This window comes from Prenolepis imparis, unplaced genomic scaffold, assembly GCF_030444845.1.
Source record: "Prenolepis imparis isolate NDT839.2.m4 unplaced genomic scaffold, iyPreImpa1.0 SCAF_3, whole genome shotgun sequence".
In the NCBI taxonomy this organism is placed as follows: Eukaryota; Metazoa; Arthropoda; class Insecta; order Hymenoptera; family Formicidae; genus Prenolepis; species Prenolepis imparis.
In genome coordinates, this window is record NW_028141161.1 from 1771484 (window position 1) to 1791121 (window position 19638).

Consider the following 19638-nt stretch of genomic DNA (forward strand, 5'->3'; position numbering starts at 1 on the left):
ACCAAACATTCCTATTCAAAAATTATTCTAGATTTTTACTACGTTCTATATTATTTTATTATTTATTTTATATTCCTTACCTTAATTTTTTTAAATATTAAAATTAATAAATATTAATATATTATTATTATATAAAATATAAAATTAATATTAATATTAATTAATTACTATTAATATTAATATTAATTAATTACTATTAATATTAATATTAATTAATTACTATTAATACTAATATTAATTAATTACTATTAATATTAATATTAATTAATTACCATTAATATTAATAAATAATAAATAAATAAATGTGATCTGATGTTATAGATGTCGGCCAATAGAGCCAAGCGCGAAAATTAATTTCTAATTTTTCGGAACAGTATCTCTTGGTTTGAGATCACTGAGTTCCATTTGATTAATTATCAATTAACCTCGTACTTACAATGGATCTCAAACCAAGAGATACTGTTCCGAAAAATTAGAAATTAATTTTCGCGCTTGGCTCTATTGGCCGACATCTATAACATCAGATCACATTTATTTATTTATTATTTATTAATATTGAGAGCCGATTAAATAAAAACTATTTCTTCATTAATATTAATATTAATTAATATTTATAAATTATAAAATAATATAAAATAAATATAAATATAAAATATAAAATAAATAAATGTATGTAAAATAAATATAATATAAAATAATTAAATAAATGTTATTTAAAATTAATAAATATTAATGTATTATTAATAATGTATTATTTTCTACCTTCTTCATGCTTTATTTTTTCCTTCGTATCATTAATTTTCTTTTTTGTGATTAATATAATTGTGCTCAAGATGATTTTACATACTTTCCTTTACTTTTTACTTTTCTTATGTACTTTTATTTGTTTATAAACTTCTTAACTTTTCTGTATGGTGCACTAGCTACTTTGGCAGTACGATTGTTATATCTCGTACGGAAATATATTTTTACAGTAATCATGTATTGTAATGCTTGCATCTGATGATTATAACATTCTTTATTTTTATCTAACCAATCTGAATGTATATTATTCGTTGCATGTACACATTCCGTCACTATTTTATCAAGAATCTGTGTGGATGCCCAATGGTATTGCCATGTACGATTAAACGCCATTAATTGCGTTTTAGTAATATTTGTGTATAGAGTTGTTGGTCGTACTAATTTTGTTAGTGTTGGGGCATCTTCATTTGTATTTGAATATTCACGAAATTCTATATATTTTTCATTTGCTGTAGATTTATCCATTGGTGTTTTCATCATTGCGTTGCGACAATCATCACAGTTACTTTTAGTAATACTTCGCCGTGCCACAAATCCGGCAAAAAATGCGATGACATTTTCATTATAACTACTATTAATCGGATTTATATTATCAATTTCTTCGATATCATATTCTTCGAGAAGAATTTTAACATCTTCGTCAAGCAATTCACTTTCATGTTTATCATCATATTCTACAGTCGCATTGCTCGTATTCATGACATTTTCTATCGTCTTAACAAGTTGACTTGGTCGATTAATAAGAGTTTCACTTTCTGTACACTGAACATTGCCCTTGTCGCTGGTCTGAATATATCCTGTGGAAAGTATATGCCTGATAGATAATCGGATCATTCTTGCGGTTGGATTTGGATTAAAACCTCCGCGTTGTCTCAATTTAGAAAACAAATGTTCGACAGAATCCTGATTACACAATCCTGTCGCAAATTCAAATCCTTCGTATTGACTTACAAGTATTTTATAAGTTGCAAGAATAGCTCGTATAGTTAATACAAAACCTTTAAAACAAGGAATTTGAACTATTTTCCGCTGATTTTGACCATCTTGAGCACCATTCGATAGAATCTGTTAACAGATTTTCAATATCTGGATTTTTGGAAGATAATGGTCGTTTTCCGCCAAATGTAATATTAAGGCTGTAAGCGTTACAAGCATCAATAATATTATTTAAACGCTCTGCAAAGTCAGCTGTTGCTTCCCATGTACTCGTATTTAACTCTTTTTCATTGCCAACTGTTTTTATTGCAGCTGAAAAGGTGTGACTAAATAATTGGAAAGCTTTTTTAACATTCATCGCTTCGAAATTATTTGGACGAATATGTGCTTCAGTTATATGGGATAATAAATTTGAGCCTCCTTTTGTGGCATTGTCAATACACCATGTCATCTTAAAATCTGAATACGATGCGATTGCTTTTCCATCGCAATAAATGTTTCCGTGCGTTCTAAGGCAACTTGCCAATCTTTTCACCAAATGAGGAAAATCAAAAGATGCGTTATATTTTTTTCCATTATGTATAAAAAATGGCCTCTGTGCATCAATCCCGAGTTGAGTGTAAGCACTTTGATTGCATGTGCCTTGATCACATGTTAGAAGTTGCACATTAGCACCCGTTGCACTCAATCTGTCTAAACATTCTTTCAATAATATTATTATTTCTTCTGCTTTCATGCATTTTCTCGAGAGGAAATATGCTAAAGGCTGTCGCCATGGGTAACGCGCATTTAAACTGTCTAGGCAAAAGACAAATACGCATTTAGATCTTTCCGATTTTCTTCTTAGAGGTCCAAGATTAACAAGGCCTTCTATTGCATCTAGTTTTTGCGAATAATCTTCATAAGGTTTTATGGCCATTTCGTCCCATTTTAAAGCACACACTCTTTCCTTTATTGGTAAATTAGAAATCTTTTTCTTTAATTTTTGAAATATAAAATCATCTTCTAATAGTTCGTTGCCCGGGAAAATTACAACCTGCTTTTCTTAAGCGGCAGAAAGCAGCGGCTGAATAATAATATAGTTGCCTTGACAGATTTTTCTCTTCTTCTGTATATGCTGCATTGGGTATATGCAGTTGCAAAGGACCCCGCACAAATCTTATGGAAAAGTGGTTTCAGTCAAAATGGCTGAAACTCGGATATGTTGTAGTTCTTGACATCCTGATCAAAAGCTCTGATAGGCACGAGGTCCAAAAATGGACAGTTTTTGAGATATGAGATGTCAAAGGTCCATAAAAGTGCATAGTTGAAGACTGTATAATGAAGGTCGTAACCATGTATAGTAGGAATATTATTGCTTATAACGATGTATTAGTATACGTACGAACGTGTATGTGCCAGTGATGCCAGAATGGATACGCTGGCAGCAATTTCGCATAGAGTATAATTCGGCGTTTGGCTGTTATCTGTCCTTCTCTATCCTCTGGATACCACGGGCCTTATTTTTCAGATTCGAGAAATAATGACGCCGCAATGCTGAGAAGTGAGTTTCAAAGAGATGGTGAAACTCTCAGAGAATGGCTAGGCGAGGATGCAATATTAATTGTAAATCGAGGTTACAGAGATATTTTACCTCTTCTAGACAACCTTGGGATTGACCACAGAATGCCACCGATTCTTCAGCACGAGCAAAGGCAGTTTGAAACTGCAGAAGCTAATGATTCTAGATTGATCACAAAGATTCGATGGATTATAGAAGCACGCAATGGACACATAAAATCTATCTTTAAGTTTTCTAATAACGTCATTTTGGTAGTGCATGCTATTCATTTGCGTGAATTTTATTTGATTGCTGGAGCAATCATTAACAAATATCGAAATATAATATTAATGGAAGGAGCTACGGCTGAATATGCAGAGAGAATGGTTCAGAAAGCGAGAATGGATAACCAATTAAAAATCAAATTGGAAACGGAGCATTTGGCAAGGAGATACGCGATATGGAATAGATTGAATGAAAATCAAGTTCTTAATTTTCTAAGGCTTGATTTTGATTATTTGAAAGAACTGACCCTAGGTATTTATCAGCTCAACCTTTCTCATGCATATATACAGGATAAAGTAGCACGTGATAAATCCGAAATATTAGAGCTTGATGAGCACAGAAATGAACGAGGTTTTATAAGAGTGAGGTTGTATTCTTGTTTTCGTAATGCTACGAAGCATCAATTATGGATAACATATAGCGTTTGCCAGAATTTCGATCAAAATAAATCTATAACAGGTTATTACTGTATTTGTTCCTCAGGTGCTCGAACGTTCCTCCCCGATGGACCACAACCTTGACGTGGAGGGGGGGGCTCACCCATCCCATAGCTGGGATGGGTGCTAAGAGTGGTCCAGTAGACGGAGGAAGCGAGATCCTCCTTTTTAGGGGTATTTTACTTGCGGCTTCGGCCGCTTGGGGTCTATTCTCGGTCTTGGGGGGTACGTTTTCCGGGGTTTACTCTGGGGGGGTGCCCTTCGGGGCCGGGATGGGTTTTTCTTGCGGCGGGGACCGCGGGGTGGGGCCTTTCTGGTAAAGGAGGAATCCCCATCCTTTATGCGGGATAGACGGTCGGCGGGGTGATACACCGGGAGATATCCCGGTGTCTGAAAGCCTCCGGACCCGCCGAACAGGGCCGTCCCACGGGCCACTCAGACGTAATCCGAGCTCGGGCCGGGGGACGGTGGAGGAGGCCATGCGTGGTTACCCGAGAGGCTTTGCCCGGAGGGGTTACCCAAGGGGCTTAGCCCGGAGGGTGCCACGCTGGCCTGTCGCCGGGGCCACACGGACATATCCCGAGGCGAGACCCGGCGACGAGAGAAAGCTACTGCCGGTGGGTCGGGACCGTTTCCCCTTCCGAAACGACCCACTGGCAGAGGCGTTGGCCCTCTTGCTGGGCACTTATCCCCCAGCGGAGGGCGGCTGGTCGCCACGGCGGCTAGGGCAGGGCCGGGGAGCCGCGAACCTTTTTTTTATCATGAGGGAAACCTGTTTCAGGTACCTATGCCCCTCGGGGAAGGGATATAGGTTATGTGGGATTCCTCTCGCCCTTCCCACGATGACCATAATTCCAGGTCATCCCGGGAGGAGCCACGAGAGGTTACCGCACTAAAACCCTCATGGTGGCCATACCAGACGGTGGTTGGGGGCTGCCCGGGAACGGGCGATTGCATAACCTCCGGACAGTCCCCCGCCAAATCTGCCTGTTGGGATCACTGTCCATAGGATATGGACTGCGATCCCTTCCTCCTTTCCTCCTTACTGTCAGGAGGAAAGGAGGCCTTCCCTTTGACTTTGCGGCGCAGAGGGGTCACGCCGCCACGCCGCGCCCTCCCGGGGGGAGGGAATGGCGTTCCCCCCGGTGGGCGGAATGAGAGCCCGAGTCTCCCGCTCGGACTCCCATTCCCTTCCCCCTCATTATGTTGAGGGGGGACCCGCTACCCATTTGGCTGGGTGGCCTCGGCGGTCTCCCAATGCATCTCCTGCATTAGGAGACCGCCCCGAACCCACGACACCAGAGGGGGGAGCCCAGAACTTCGCTCCCCCCTCTAGTGTCAATCTTGTATTTGACGGCGACGTAGCCTCCTTCTCCTTCCTCTCCTTTGTCCCCCGTCGCCGTCCTCCCCCCCGTCACGAACACCCCTTCCCGCTCTCCTTCTTCTACGGGGCCCGACCTTTCCCCGGTCTCCGCCTCGGCAAGGGCCCCTTCCTCGCCCAGGCAGCCAGGTAGGGTCGTCCCGCTCCTCTCGGGATTCAGGGGTGAGGGGGGGTCTTCCCCGCCTCACCCGTCTCTCCCTCTCCCTCTCGGCGATCTCCTTCTGCGACATAACTCTGCCGCAGAAGGAGACCACCGCCTTCCAATCTTCCTCGCTTCCGATCATCTTACTCACGATGGTCGGGAGTGAAAGATCCCCCCCGATTATATCAGTTAGGACACGGCGCTCTTCGGCCCATGCTGGACAGTACTCCAGCGTGTGCTGCGCCGTGTCCCTTTCTTCGTCACAATGGTGACACTGCGTTGTGCGCTCTTTCCCAATTTTACATAGGTACTCGCCAAAGCACCCATGTCCGGCGAGCACCTGTGTAAGATGGAACGACATCTTGCCGTGAGGCCTGTCCACCCACTCGTGTAATATAGGCCTCACGGCCCCGACGACCCTCCTTCCGGAGTTTGTTGGGGGAATATTCAAAAGATATTTCCCCCAATCTTCTATCATGCGTCGTCGGAGTCCGACAATGCCCCTGACCCTTTCCGTGATGCAGTAATCCATCCCACGGAGCTCCTTGATTCTCCAGTACACGTTTTTGTGTGTACGGGCAACCAGCTCCATGGGAGGCAGTCCCGCCAGGGTCGAGGCCGCTGCATGCGACACAGTCCTGTATCCGCGGACGACGCGGATGGCCACTCTTCTCTGTACTCTTCTGAGAAGATCTCTTATGTGTTTTCTGGTCACCGCCTCGTCCGCCAAAACCGGCGCCCCGTAAAGGGTCACCGAATTGACTGTGTTCGCATACAGTCTCCTCACTCGATCGTCCGGTCCACCCAAGTTGGGCAGCAGGCGACTTAAAGCCGCCGCTACCCTATCTGTCTTTGTGACCAGACGATCAAAGTGAGTGTCAAATCTCCAAGTCCCGTCCAGCCAGAGCCCCAAATACTTAATTGTTTGCCCCAGCTGGACGGGGATGCCGTCCACCATAATTTGGGCCCTTGGTGGCTTCCCCCGAGTACCGTCGTGAAAGAACATGGATTCGATCTTTTGGGGAGCCACCCTAAGGCCCATTCCCTTAATAGCGCGCAGGTCACCGCTATCTCCGCCGTGCTTCTCGCTTCCCCCCAGTCCTCTCCCCCGGCTAAAACTATAGTGTTGTCTGCATAGCATATCCCAGACTGGGGGGAATTCGCCTTCCCGAAGACATGCCGTAAAAAGCTGCCGAACTAGTTCTAACATGTGGGCCAAAGCGATGACCCATACCCTGCCGGGAATGCCATCCGGACCCGGGGCTTTATTACCCCGAAGCCTGAGTCTCTTGGCAATCCCGGCCATTTCGGTGCCGGACACCTCGTACTCCTCTTTCCATACAAAGGGTTCCCGTTCGTAGAGCTCGGGAACCCTATCGTGTTTTGGAAAGAGGGTCGAAAGAACATTATCCAACGTATTTGTGTCCAGCACCTCCGTCGCGGGGGACGTCCAACACTATAGTTTCTTCATGACAATCTTGTAGGGACGCCCCCATGGGTCCGAGTCCAAGGCCTGGAGTTGTTCATTCCAGGCCTTTGCTTTGGCCCTTCTAATGGCGGCGCTCAGAGCGTTTCTTGATAGTTTGTAACGCTCAAGCGCCTCTGCTATGCCCTCGTCGTCGAGGCCGCTCCTCCTTAGCCTTTTAAAGCGGCGCCTGGCTTGGACGGAGGTATGTCTGAGATCAGCGATCTCCCCCGTCCACCAGTACGCCGCCCTTTGCGGCCTCGGTTTGGCCCGGGGCATGGCAAGATCGCATGCCTTGCTAACCGTATCCCCGAGCCATTCCACCTGGTCCTCTATCCCTGCGGGCGTGTTTGTGCCTGGCCAGGTGGCCGAGAGCATAGCTGCCACTAGCCTGTCCTTATCCAGTTTTTTAAGGGCCCATCTCTTGGGTACATTATCCCCCCCTTGGGCGCGGTTCAGCATCCCCCGGCGAGTGATGTCCACACCCATTCGGATGTATAGGTGATCCGAAAGTGTCTCCTGGTCCATCACTCGCCAGCCGTATATCCTGTTCGCCGCAGAGGGAGAAGCCCATGTAAGGTCTATAATGGACTCCCCCTGTGGCCGAACTAGGGTGCTGCTCGACCCCTGGTTAATTATACAGAGGCCGAGTACCGCCGTGTGGTCTGTTCACCGGGAACCGACCAAAGGCTAGACTTCGCGTTGAAGTCCCCGGCGATAATGATCGGTTCAGGGAGTCTCCTCTGGACAAGAATTGCTATCTCGTCCAGGATATCCCCGAACTGGGCAGAGTCTATACTGGGGGGGGATATAGCATCCTACTACCCAGAGTGGACCCCATTCGACAGCTGCATGTCTTCTTCCGCTTCCCACTTTGCGGCAGGGAGGAGATGCTTCCTCCCTCCGCCATGTGATCGCGACCGAGCCTATGTCGTCCGCAGCCCAACACGGATGCTCTGCTGGGACTCTATAAGGCTCGGCCACGATCCCCAATCCACATTTACCTTCCGCGAGGGCGTGGAAGAAGAGATCTTGCGCCCTCGCGCAATAGTTTAAATTACTCTGGAGGAGGCCTATGATCCTTTTCGACGTCATAACGATCGTCGATCTAGGCCTCCTCCGAGACTACTTCCATTGACTCTCCCTCTGACACAGAGGGAGTTGCTACGGTAGCCTTTCCTCCTTTCTGGGAGCCCCCCTTGCCCGAAGTTTTCTCTGAGGCTTGTGGGCCTCATCTTCTACCGTCGGTTGGGGGGGGGGGAGCGGTTTGGGAAGGTGCTGAGAGACAAGTCTCCTGCGTACCCCCCTTACTTTTCTCCCCCGTCTGTTGGTCGTCCTTTTTGGCGTCTTTATTTCTCCTCCTCCTCTTCGTCTGGCAATTGTCACTGCCGACTCTATGATAGGCCGGCTTGTCAGCTTCTGCGCAAAGTATGCACCGAGTGCGCTCCTTACATTCACTGGCCTTGTGGCCAGGTGAGCCGCAGTTATAGCAGCAGCCGGACCTATCTATTGGACTGCTGCACTGCTCCTTTACGTGCCCCCTTTCCATGCATCTGAAACACTGCAGAGGGCGCGTCTTAAGCGGCTCGACACTGGCCATGACCCATCCTACCCTTATTTTGCCTTCTGCGGCAATTTTTTCCGCCGCCGCAACAGGGCACTGTATCCACAGGGTGCCCATGGCCCCTTTGTTGAACCGTACTTTGCCGGTTTTAACATCAGAAGCCTGGCACCCCCCTACTATCGCCACAACTGCGGCAACCTCTTCGGCCGTGGCCGATTCATCGAGCCCCTGCACCCGAAGATCGCCCTTTTTGCAAGGACGCGCGATACGGACTCCCTCTTTGTCGGCGAGCACCTCTTTTAATTTTTGCGCAAAGAGGTCCGCCTTATTGTCTCTGTCTTCTCCCGGGATCTCATAAATAACTGCCCCCGTGACAGCTCTACGTGCCTTCAATGAATCGACCTTAAGTTCCGACAGATTGATCTTCTGACGGGCCAGCAGGATCGATTCAGCGTACTGGTCTTCGGGGCAGAACATAGATACTGCCGCCGTGCGCGGAACTCTCTTTGTCCTCCTGGCAGTTGTCTTGGGGCCGGCCCTTCCCTCAGCCCTCTCTTTATTGAGAGGGGTGAAGGGGAGGCTTTTTGGGCCCTGCCACTGTTCACCAAGGAGGGCTTGGAAGGCTGGGATGTTGCAGCCTTGGCTTTCTTCGCCTCCTTTCTCCCGACAACCTTCACCCAGAGCTCCTGGATAGCTGAAGGTCGCGGGAGCGGAGGGGAACTGGTCTTAGGAGGCTCCACTTTACTAGCCTTTGCTGCCAGCGTGGGCTCGTCCTTTCTCGCGACTCCTTTTTGGGAGTTATTGCCCTTTGGGGGCTGGTTCTGCCCTCCCCCGTTTCCCTTTCCGTCACTTCCCGCAGGGACCACGGCCTTTGATGCCGCGACGTACTGTTGATGGGTGGATGTGGAAGGATGTCGGGGGAGGAGAGTATCAGCCTTCGGAGGGAGGGGTTTTGACTGAGGGAACTTGATTTCCTTTTTCAGTTCTTCTCTTTTGTCCAACAGATGCTGAATGTTAGCCGTTAATTCATCATACACACAACGATCCTCGTTCGACCTGATCTCCGGAGGTTGATTGGTGTTCGATCGAGGTACGAACGTGGTTCGAAAGTGGTTTGAAGGTGGTTGATCGTGGTTCGAAAGTGGTTCGAAGGTGGTTGATTGATGTTCGATCGAGGTTCGAAGGTGGTTGATTGGTGTTCGATCGAGGTACGAACGTGGTTCGAAAGTGGTTGATCGTGGTTCGAAAGTGGTTCGAAGGTGGTTGATCGAGGTATGAAAGTGGTTCGATCGAGGTTTGAAGGTGGTTGATCGATGTTTGAACGTGGTTCGATCGAGGTTCGATTGTGGTTCGAAAGTGGTTCGAAGGTAGTTGATCGAGGTATGAAAGTGGTTCGATCGAGGTTTGAAGGTGGTTGATCAATGTTTGAACGTGGTTCGATCGAGGTTCGATTGTGGTTCGAACGTGGTTTTATTGACGATTGTGGTTTCAATTTTAAATATTATTCATATGCTTATTCTCATCATGGAATCTTTGTCTCGACCATCTGTTTTCTTATCTCATGTGCCGAGTAAGCGTTCAAGCTATTATGTCATACATCCCCTACTCTTTTTAACGTGAGTCTTTTTAACCCCGTGATGTTCGTACATCCATTATAAAGTTTCAGACTGTTAATAATGGAGCACGAGGTTATAATTATTGATGATAGTGATGATGAGGTGATAGTGATTGAAGTTGGATCAGACGTTGATGCTATATCAGACATTGAAATGGGCTCGGACGTTGAAATTGAGCCCGCGAACGATTCCGATTACGATAGTGAGCGTGGCTACGTTACTCGCGAGAGAAGAGTGCACAGCTTGTGCATAGCGGACATCATCGCCATGGATGATAGTACGAGAATGTGTGCAATACATATTTATGTTTCATTAGATTGCGAGATCTATATGTGGAGATTGACGTCGTCCGCATTCACAGGACCGGGACATTTGAACAGCTTTTGGGGAGATGGTGCAGCGAGTGCAATAGCCCGCTGGACCAAATGTTCACACGGAATATGTGTCCAGTATGCAATACATGTAAGTCTCATTAATTTTATAATAAATAAAATAAAAAAAAAGAAAAAAAAAGAAAAAAATAAAAAATTTTCTGTTATGTAGGAGTTCCGCCTCGCAGCCACCGCCCCACCACCTCGCAGCCACCATCGCGCTGCCGTAAATTTTATATACTTTTTTTATTTTTTGATTATATATTGTATTATTATATTTACATTTTTATATTTTAAATTTTTAAATTTACACACACACACATTTTGTAAATATACACACACACAGTTATAAATAAACATTATTTTAAATATTAAATAAATGTATTTATTTTAGAATAAGTCCTCTCTCCCCTTCCTCATCCTAACAATATTAATTTAAAAAAAAAAAAAATATTAAAAGAAAAAAAAATATTAATTATAAAAATTCTCTCTTACGAACACCTCTCTCTTTGCGTTCTCCTTCGCTGCATCAGCTCTCGCGCTCTCCATCGCCGCATCATCTCGCGACCGTTATCTCTCTCGCTCTTGCATATACGCCTCGCTTGCGTCATCTCTCTCGCGTGCGCCTCGCGCTCTCCTTCGCGAAGGCCTCGCGTCATCTCGTTACCTAGCCATCTCGCACTATCTCGCGACCGCTATCTCTCTCCTTCGCGTGCGTCATCTCTCACTCGCGTTCGCCTCGCACTCTCCTTCGCGTTCCTCTCTCCCCGCGGACCCCTCGCAGACCCTAACATCGCGGACGCTTTTCCTCCCCGCGGACCCCTCGCGGACCCTAAAATCGCGAAAGCTACCCCCTCCCCGCGGACACCACGCGGACCCGGCACTAAAATCGCGGACGCCTCCCCCTCCCCGCGGACCCCGCGCGGACCCGGCTCCAAAATCGCGGACGCTTCCCCTCCCCGCGGACCCCTTGCGGTACATCGCGGTACATCGCGGTACATCGCGGACGCCTCCCGCGTGACGTCATTCCCCCTCCCCGCGTGACGTCATTCCCCCGTGCCCTGGGTTCCCCCCCTCACCCCCCTCATTATCCTGAGTTAGAACCGGCCTAGTATATCTACTTACCTATCTACCTATTTACCTATTTATCTATCTACTTATCTATCTATCTATCTATTTTATCTACCTATCCGCGGTCACCCATCCCGCTACAATGATCGTGTCCACCGTTGCTTAACCTTTTTAGCGACCGAATAAAAAATGGATCTTATCTAAGATATCTATCTATCTATCTACCTATCTATCTATCTATCTATGTATCTACCTATCTACCTATCTACCTATCTACCTATCTACCTATCTATCTATTCTATCTACCTATCCGCGGTCACCCATCCCGGTATAATGACCGTGTCCCCCGTTGCTTAACCTTTTTAGCGACCGAATAAAAAATGGATCTTATCTGAGATATCTATCTATCTACCTATCTTGTGACGTTTTTACGCCCGTCACAGGGCCGGCACGGCCCGGCCGAGGAAGGGTCGAGAAAGGGCGGATTTTGGTCGGCGAGCGACGAACTTTTCTTCGTCGACTCGCCTTTAGTTATTTAAGTCCAATAGATTTACCGAATGGAAGTGAGTGCTCAGAGAAGGCCCTGATGTATCGAAGGGAGCAGCCATCGTGGGATGGCGGAATTGGCAGCAAGAGTGGACGACCTGGGTGGAAGCGGTGCGCTCGGGGACACCGAGTAACACGGTCGAATAAGGTATTTATTGTCAAATAAATAGAATAAATACGCAAGGGCCCGTTACTGCCGGATACGTTTTACAGCCTCGGATAGCGGACGGAATTAAGCGGAGGAGCACATCAAAAGGTACCAACATCTCGAGACAGAGATGGCTGCTCCAGTGGGGCCGCCGGCATCGTCCCGAAGAAAGCGGAACCGTCGGAGACTGATCATCTCTCGGCGGGTTCCCCCGCAAGTCAACAGCCAGTAGAGAAGGAGAGAAGCAGTTATTCGGAACGTGCAGCGAGCAGCCACATTATCCGCACCAACATTCCGAAAAGTACCGAGAGCAGTTTCGAAAATACCGGGGCAACGAGGCCCACAAGGATCGACTATCGTCGACAGAGGATCAAGGATCGATTATAGGCGGCGCGCGCAGCGCCACCGACGCCGGCTACCGGCGTGCCGTAAGCCCAGAGTCGTACACTGTTCGACGAGACTGCGGCGTGCGAACCACGTGAGACACCGACGGACGATAGAATATTGTAAGGCCACCACTTCAAAGTCTCGGTAAGAGCGAACTCGGCGGGGACTCGTGTCTCTAGTAACACGGCTAAAATTGTTATCGATATTATTGTTAATTACTTTCGTTACCGAGCACTCGGGAGTGTACGAAACGCGAGGCCTGTACCGAGATTCGCCATTAATGTAAGAATTGCGCCACCTCTCTCTCTCTCTCTCCGTGGAGAACCGTACCGAGTCCAGAATTTTGTGTATAAATGTTAGTTTAATTATTTATCGAGTTTCGTCTCTCTGATTGTCTTGTGTCGAATATTTGAGTCTTGTAATTTGGGAAATGTCTTTCTCCCCCGCCTCCTCGATTGAAATATAATCCGCGATATGTTCCCCTCGGTAGCGATAAATATCGAACCATAATTGTGTTGTAACACCTCGAGTGTCGAGGATCTACCGAGTCACGAGGCCGTCAATAAGTAATGTGAAACTGCATTCAATTTTCTAATATGAAATATATTTATTTAACTTTTATGTAAGTATGTCAATGTGCCGATTTAATGACTCTCCTTCTCTCCGAAGCCCCGAGTACGATTCTCCGCATTAAGAATCCCGCCCCTCTGCCAATTAAGAAACTGAGTTACCGAGCTTAAGCCGTCACTATCGTAGAATTAATTATCGTGTTATTTTGAGTGGTGCGGCCTGACCGTACCTGGCGCCCAAGCAATCTGTCGAATTTTTGTGTGTAGAGATACCGAGAAAAGTGACGAAGTTGCGCGGCACTAGAAGGAAAAGTCCGTTGCAATCTATCTATCTATCTATCTATCTATCTATCTATCTGTTACGTCCTGTGAACTCCACGATTCTTTTCTTTCGGAGAACGCAAGGCGATATTTTAAATATCGCAGACGCACAGATAAACCGACAATCTGACAGGCGAGACAAACATATTCCGAGACAGTTCCATCGTAAAAGTAAAGAGTAAATACAGAACTTGAGAAGCAAACAGATCAACTCATAAAATTCAAACTATAACTCATTATATTCTAAGAAGTTAAACTATAATCGACAGTTCTCTAAACGAAACCAACACTCGAAAACTAATAAAAATTTAGAAGAAAGACTAACAACGATAACCGAACTTAAACAATTCTCGCCTGACAGATCGTCGTTACGCGATATCTGCCTGAGATAAATTCGAAAGGGTAATAAAAATATCAACCTCACTTGACTACAACAAATTCTCCATTGTTCGAAACATAAGGGCCTAAACAAAGCCCTGACCAATCATGATAATTGCAAAATTAAAAGAGACGCCTCCGGAACCTAAAGGGCGTCATTGAAAAATTTCCTATTCGTCAGGAAATGTTAATAAACCAATGGAGAGGAGGAGCACGAAGGTTTATATACCCGCGATATCCCTCGAGAGAGTAGATTTTAATCCGAACTTTTGAGCGCAGTTTGCCGTGCACAAGCTATCCGAGCTCGTATTTAGACTCTTCGGACTTTTATATACTTTCAATTTCGAAATCCGCTTTCAACTCAAATTCCGACGTTCGTTAGAGTGCAAGTGAAAGAACATAGTGGAAGTCCGGAAGACCATACAACCAGACTAGAACCGTGCAGCCATTATTAACAAAGCACTCTACTAACAGTAAGTCAAGACACACATATATGTATATAAAAAGGGAAAAACATAAAGTACAATTTTCACCTCGTATCAAAATAATTCTTGGATTTAAGATAAAGCCATCTTCTTTATCTCCTTTTGCGCAAGTCCTATCATATCCAACCCTAAACCTTCTTCTCCCTCTCTCTTCCACCCCGAAAATCATTCAGGATTTCCCGTGATAACGGCGAGATCCGTGATTTCATCCATCCCGAAAAATCACTCAGGATCTCTCGTAATAACGGCGAGATTCGTGATTTCACCCGTTCCAAAAATCACTCAGGATTTCCCGTGATAACGGCGAGATCCGTGATTTCATCCATCCCGAAAAATCACTCAGGATTTCCCGTGATAACGGCGAGATCCGTGATTTCATCCATCCTGAAAAATCACTCAGGATATCTCGTAATAACGGCGAGATCCGTGATGTCACCCGTTCCAAAAATTACTCAGGATCTCCCGTGATAACGGAGAGATTCGTGATACCGTTTCCCATACCTTTCCCCTACTCAACATTATCCAGTCTCTCTCTCTCTCTCTCTCTCTCTCTCTCTCCCTCTAAAATCCTACAAGCGCAAAGAATAAGAAATAGAATTAATAACGACAGAATGGAAAGAGAATAGTATTCCAAGAATTATTTTGAAATTGCACTCCATCGCCTCGATCGATTTTTCTTATCGTTCGTCATTCATAGTGGACGACTTTAGAAAGCGGACTTCGAGAGCTGGAGCAAAGCGTGCGCGAAATCGTCGGAATCGACGCTTGAGGCAAGAAGTGGCTCGGGCTACGGCCGATTCATTCCCGGACGATAGTCCAACCCAGGAACTATTAGAGCGCTTAATTACAGAACACATTCATATAATTAATAAACACAGCAGAAATAGGAACCCTGACACTCCCCTTGACCCTCTGATTTCCTCTCCAGAGCCATCGCGCATTCCATCTTCTGCACCTCAGAACCACCCTCCCTCTCCTTGTCTCAATCATTCTCCCTCCCCCTCACCACTTAATATAAAGTGTGACGAAGGTTGCACTTGTTAAGAGGTAGTAGAAAACCCCTTCATTTATAACGAGGCCTACTCCTTTTTCAGGAGACACATCGGGCAAATTCCATTCCAACACGAAGATGAATGTTATAGATGGCTCCTTTCTAATTTCCCTATACTAGAGCTCCCACTCCCAGAAGGTGTTTACACCTGCGGGCCAGACGATCCCGATGAAGAGCAGTTCATGAGAATTGTAGCGGGAAGTCTCCCCGGCGACCTCATCCCTATGTTTACCCCTATCCATCCCAACCCTATCGGATTCCCCGTCGATATCCTCCGCGTCTTCCTTTTCCCCTCCACCGTCGAAATTACCGAACTCTCATAAACTAATAGTATGCTAGTTCTCTCTCACACGCACACACATGGACACAATTTTTATATATCTATTATCGTTTAAATTATTGTAACCACCAATCGGGACCCTAAAATTTAAACAATAACTCTTTCCCCTTTCTGCCCCGATTGAAGACCTCCGTATCTATGTATCACCCGCGATCTATACACAATCACTCACTCATACACACGAGCATCTATTTCTTTTTTTTTCGACTAAGAGAAGTACACAATTAGAATTAATAATAATAATAATAATAATAATGTATAAGTATAATATGATTCTTATGAATTTAATTCTTCTTTTCTCATTCTTTAAGAGTAAAATAAATTAATTGTTTTAATATGAGGCCTAATACTCTTTAATTAATAGATCCGATCTCGTTACTTCCATTCCCGTAATCCAGGGTCGCACAAGGTCTCATCCCGAGCAAAAGAGATTAGATTCTCTTGCCGAAAAGGGACCACCGAGCGAACGGCCCTTTAAATAGAGTAAGAGCGACCTTCCCGGTCGTTGACCTATTTGGGCCTAAGCACGTTCGTTCGGGTCGAACAGACGGATAGTCTGCCGTCGTTCGAGATAAATTTAGTTACGTCCTTCCTTTCGACTCTTCCTTCCTTGAGTCTGGACGTAACATATCTATCTACCTATCTACCTATCTACCTATCTATCTATCTACCTATCTACCTATTTATCTATTCTATTTACCTATCTGCGGTCACCCATCCCGGTATAATAACCGTGTCCACCGTTGCTTAACCTTTTTAGCGACCGAATAAAAAATGGATCTTATCTAAGACTTTGCAAAAATGTGAAATCCGAAAAAAAGACATCACACATGTAAAAAAAGTGCTAAGTATATCTTTCATCAGCCAAGTTTTTTGCAAAAATTAGTTGTCATCAAAAATATTATCTTCTCAAAAATTATATTTATAGCCAAAATCCTTTACAAAAATTAATCACCAATAAAAATATTATATTCTCAAAAATTATATTTTATTTTTATTAATAATATAAGAAAAAAGTTTAAAATATTAGCGTCAAAAAGTAGTGAAATCAAAATATCGCGCTAAGTAAATGAAAACCAGCCAAATTTGTTCTTCCCAAAAATTAATCGCCATCAAAAATATTAAAATATAGTTTTCTCCAAAATTATATTTATAAATTATTTTATTTTCATTAATAACACGAGAAAAAAATACAAGGCACGAAAGATTAAATTTAAAAAATTAAAAAATTTAAAGTTAAAAAAATAAAAACTAAAGAATTGAAGTTAAAAAAATAAAAGTAAAAAAATTTAATGTGCAAAAATTAGCGTTGTTTTTGTAAAGTTATTGTAACATGAACAAAATAAAATATAAATTAAAGTTCAGACTAAGCCTTTGACTGCGGTACGCTCTAATAGAAAACCATAAGCATTACACGGCTCGATATTCGCATGACGCTGAGACTAACTGAACGCATTGTTATGTGTGCATGTATAAAACATATTATGTATGTAATGTGACATACAACGTGTAATAATTGATATATTTAACAGACTCAACAATTGGACAACATTAAATTTAGTAAAACAATAAATGTGTACTGAGCAAAATTATTGGGTACTTATACACTGGCTAAAATTATATCACCTTTCGATTTTTTTAACATAATTTGTTTCAAAGTGCACGGATCTTTATCAAATTGTAATATGTTTTGATGGTAGGTATAGCTTATTGAACAAATAATGTTTTATCAAATAATGAACAATAACTTGTGAAAAATTAATTGTATTAAAAATCTTCAAAATATGTTAAATTTAATAATAAACTTTAAATTATTATAACAAATATAAATGCTTTGAAAGTGAACAACGAATCCATAATTTCTATTGCAAGACAATAAATTTAACAATTAGTAGATTCAGACTGTAAAAACAATTGCTGCAGCACGAAAAACAAAAAACGCACAAAGATGCGATTTTGGGAAAATTAATAAAAAATTCGAAAATTATGATGTATTTTGTTAAATCTCATTACACTATAGATACAAGGTACACCTGCCACCAGGTGTCTGCTATAAAATTTTGAGTGCATTCGACGCATTTTAACAAAAATTATATTTAAAAAACCTAAAGATGATATAATTTTAGCCGGTACTGTGCATGCTTTTCGTATATATTAATTAATGGTTAATGGATATATACATATATGCAGAGAAGATTATACATGCAGAGTGTATCACAAGTCACGCTCTATCTTTGAAGAATGAATTAATAAAATAAAAATAAGTCAAAAATAAAGATTGGCAAAAATTTACGTTTGAGCCTTCTTTAAAGAGTTATAATCAAATAATCGAAAAATTGCTGTGGATTATTATTTTTATTTAAAATAAAAGTTTGTAATTGTTGAGATTACAATAAATTAGTTATAATATTAATTATATAGTTGTATAAAATTATATAAATATATAATTATATAGTTATAAAATTAGTTATAATATTAATTATAACTAATAAATAAACAGTAAAGGTAGAATTACAAAAGATATTTAAATACTTTGTTGTTGTTTGTAACAAAAATTGTGATCTGCGAGACGCTAGAAATGCTAGAAATTAAAGCGTTTTATTGATCAATTATAACAAAATGAGTAAAAGTATATATGTATATGTATGTATATAAACATTTTGAAATTATTACATTATATAATTTTACATATGTAACGTTTAAGTTTGTAACGACGCCCCCCCGCGTCGTTCCCGACCGTCCACCCGTCGGAAGACTGCGCCCGGCGAACACCGGCCGGGCAGGGCAATAGGCGCTTAGCGCCCATTTTTAAATACTTAACCGTTAAACACGGTAACGCGTACCCAAAAACGGCCCGGCTACGAAGACGCCCGACGCGCGCCGGAAAAAGCCGACTACCGCCATCCCCGCTCCCTACTCTCCGATCCAGTCTCCGATCCCGTTATCCGCATATAAAAACGAGAGCTCGAGAAGCGAGCTCTCAGATTCCGTTCCGACTCCGCTGCTTCACAAGCCCCGCAACGTCAACCGGAAGAAGAGAACGAGGTAGACGTGCCTTCGCTGCCTCTGCGGAGATAATCTCCGCACTCGAAGCTCCGGCTCCCGAAACCCACAAACTTACGCCTCCGAGGTAGAGGCATCCGCTGCCTCTCCTGAGATTGTCTCGAGATCAGTAGGTTTCTCTCTCTCGTACACCAAGCGCATCGGCGATAGTTAGGTGGAGCTCCGCCACCTTTGACGAGGTCTCTCGACCGCCGTTGCGTTCCCGCCCCGCGAATTAGTCGTTCGACCGCGCTCTCTTCGATATATCGAAGAGAGCGGCCGCTCTCGCCCGACGCGTCTTTCTGCACGCGCTGACTCGCGCCGTGACGAAAACACCGGTCCCCCCTCGCGCCGCACCGGCCCCGCGCCAAGTCATCACGTAAACACGCCCGCGACGCGATCCGATACCGATACACACATGCTTACATTTGTATACACACACACTCCGAGACGACTTAAAGGACCGTATAGTATCCGTCATACTGCACGGGACCCTTAAAGACACGTGCGATAACCGAGTACACACTTACACACATAGCGAGAACACTGTGCCGCGTGCACCGCGACTTACACCCACACGCACGCACACACGCACCCACACATACGGACACTCACACTTGTACATACACACATGCAATGAAGCATATATATTGTGACCTTTATTTATTCGCGAAAAGTCTCGATCACACCTAGAAGGGTCGATCGTCCGACACAAGGTCTCACTTCGACGCTGCCTCTCGGGAGTTTCAAAAATTTTTC

At 44.2% G+C, this 19638-nt stretch overlaps 1 protein-coding gene across 1 annotated transcript; it reads right to left on the minus strand.

The window, feature by feature from the left end:
• Positions 1–879: 879 nt before the first annotated feature.
• LOC145933412 (uncharacterized) lies at positions 880–1638 on the minus strand. Its single transcript, XM_083033085.1, has one exon. The coding sequence runs from the start codon at positions 1636–1638 to the stop codon at positions 880–882; it is 759 nt and encodes a 252-aa protein (XP_082889211.1).
• Between the last annotated feature and the right edge of the window lie 18000 nt (positions 1639–19638).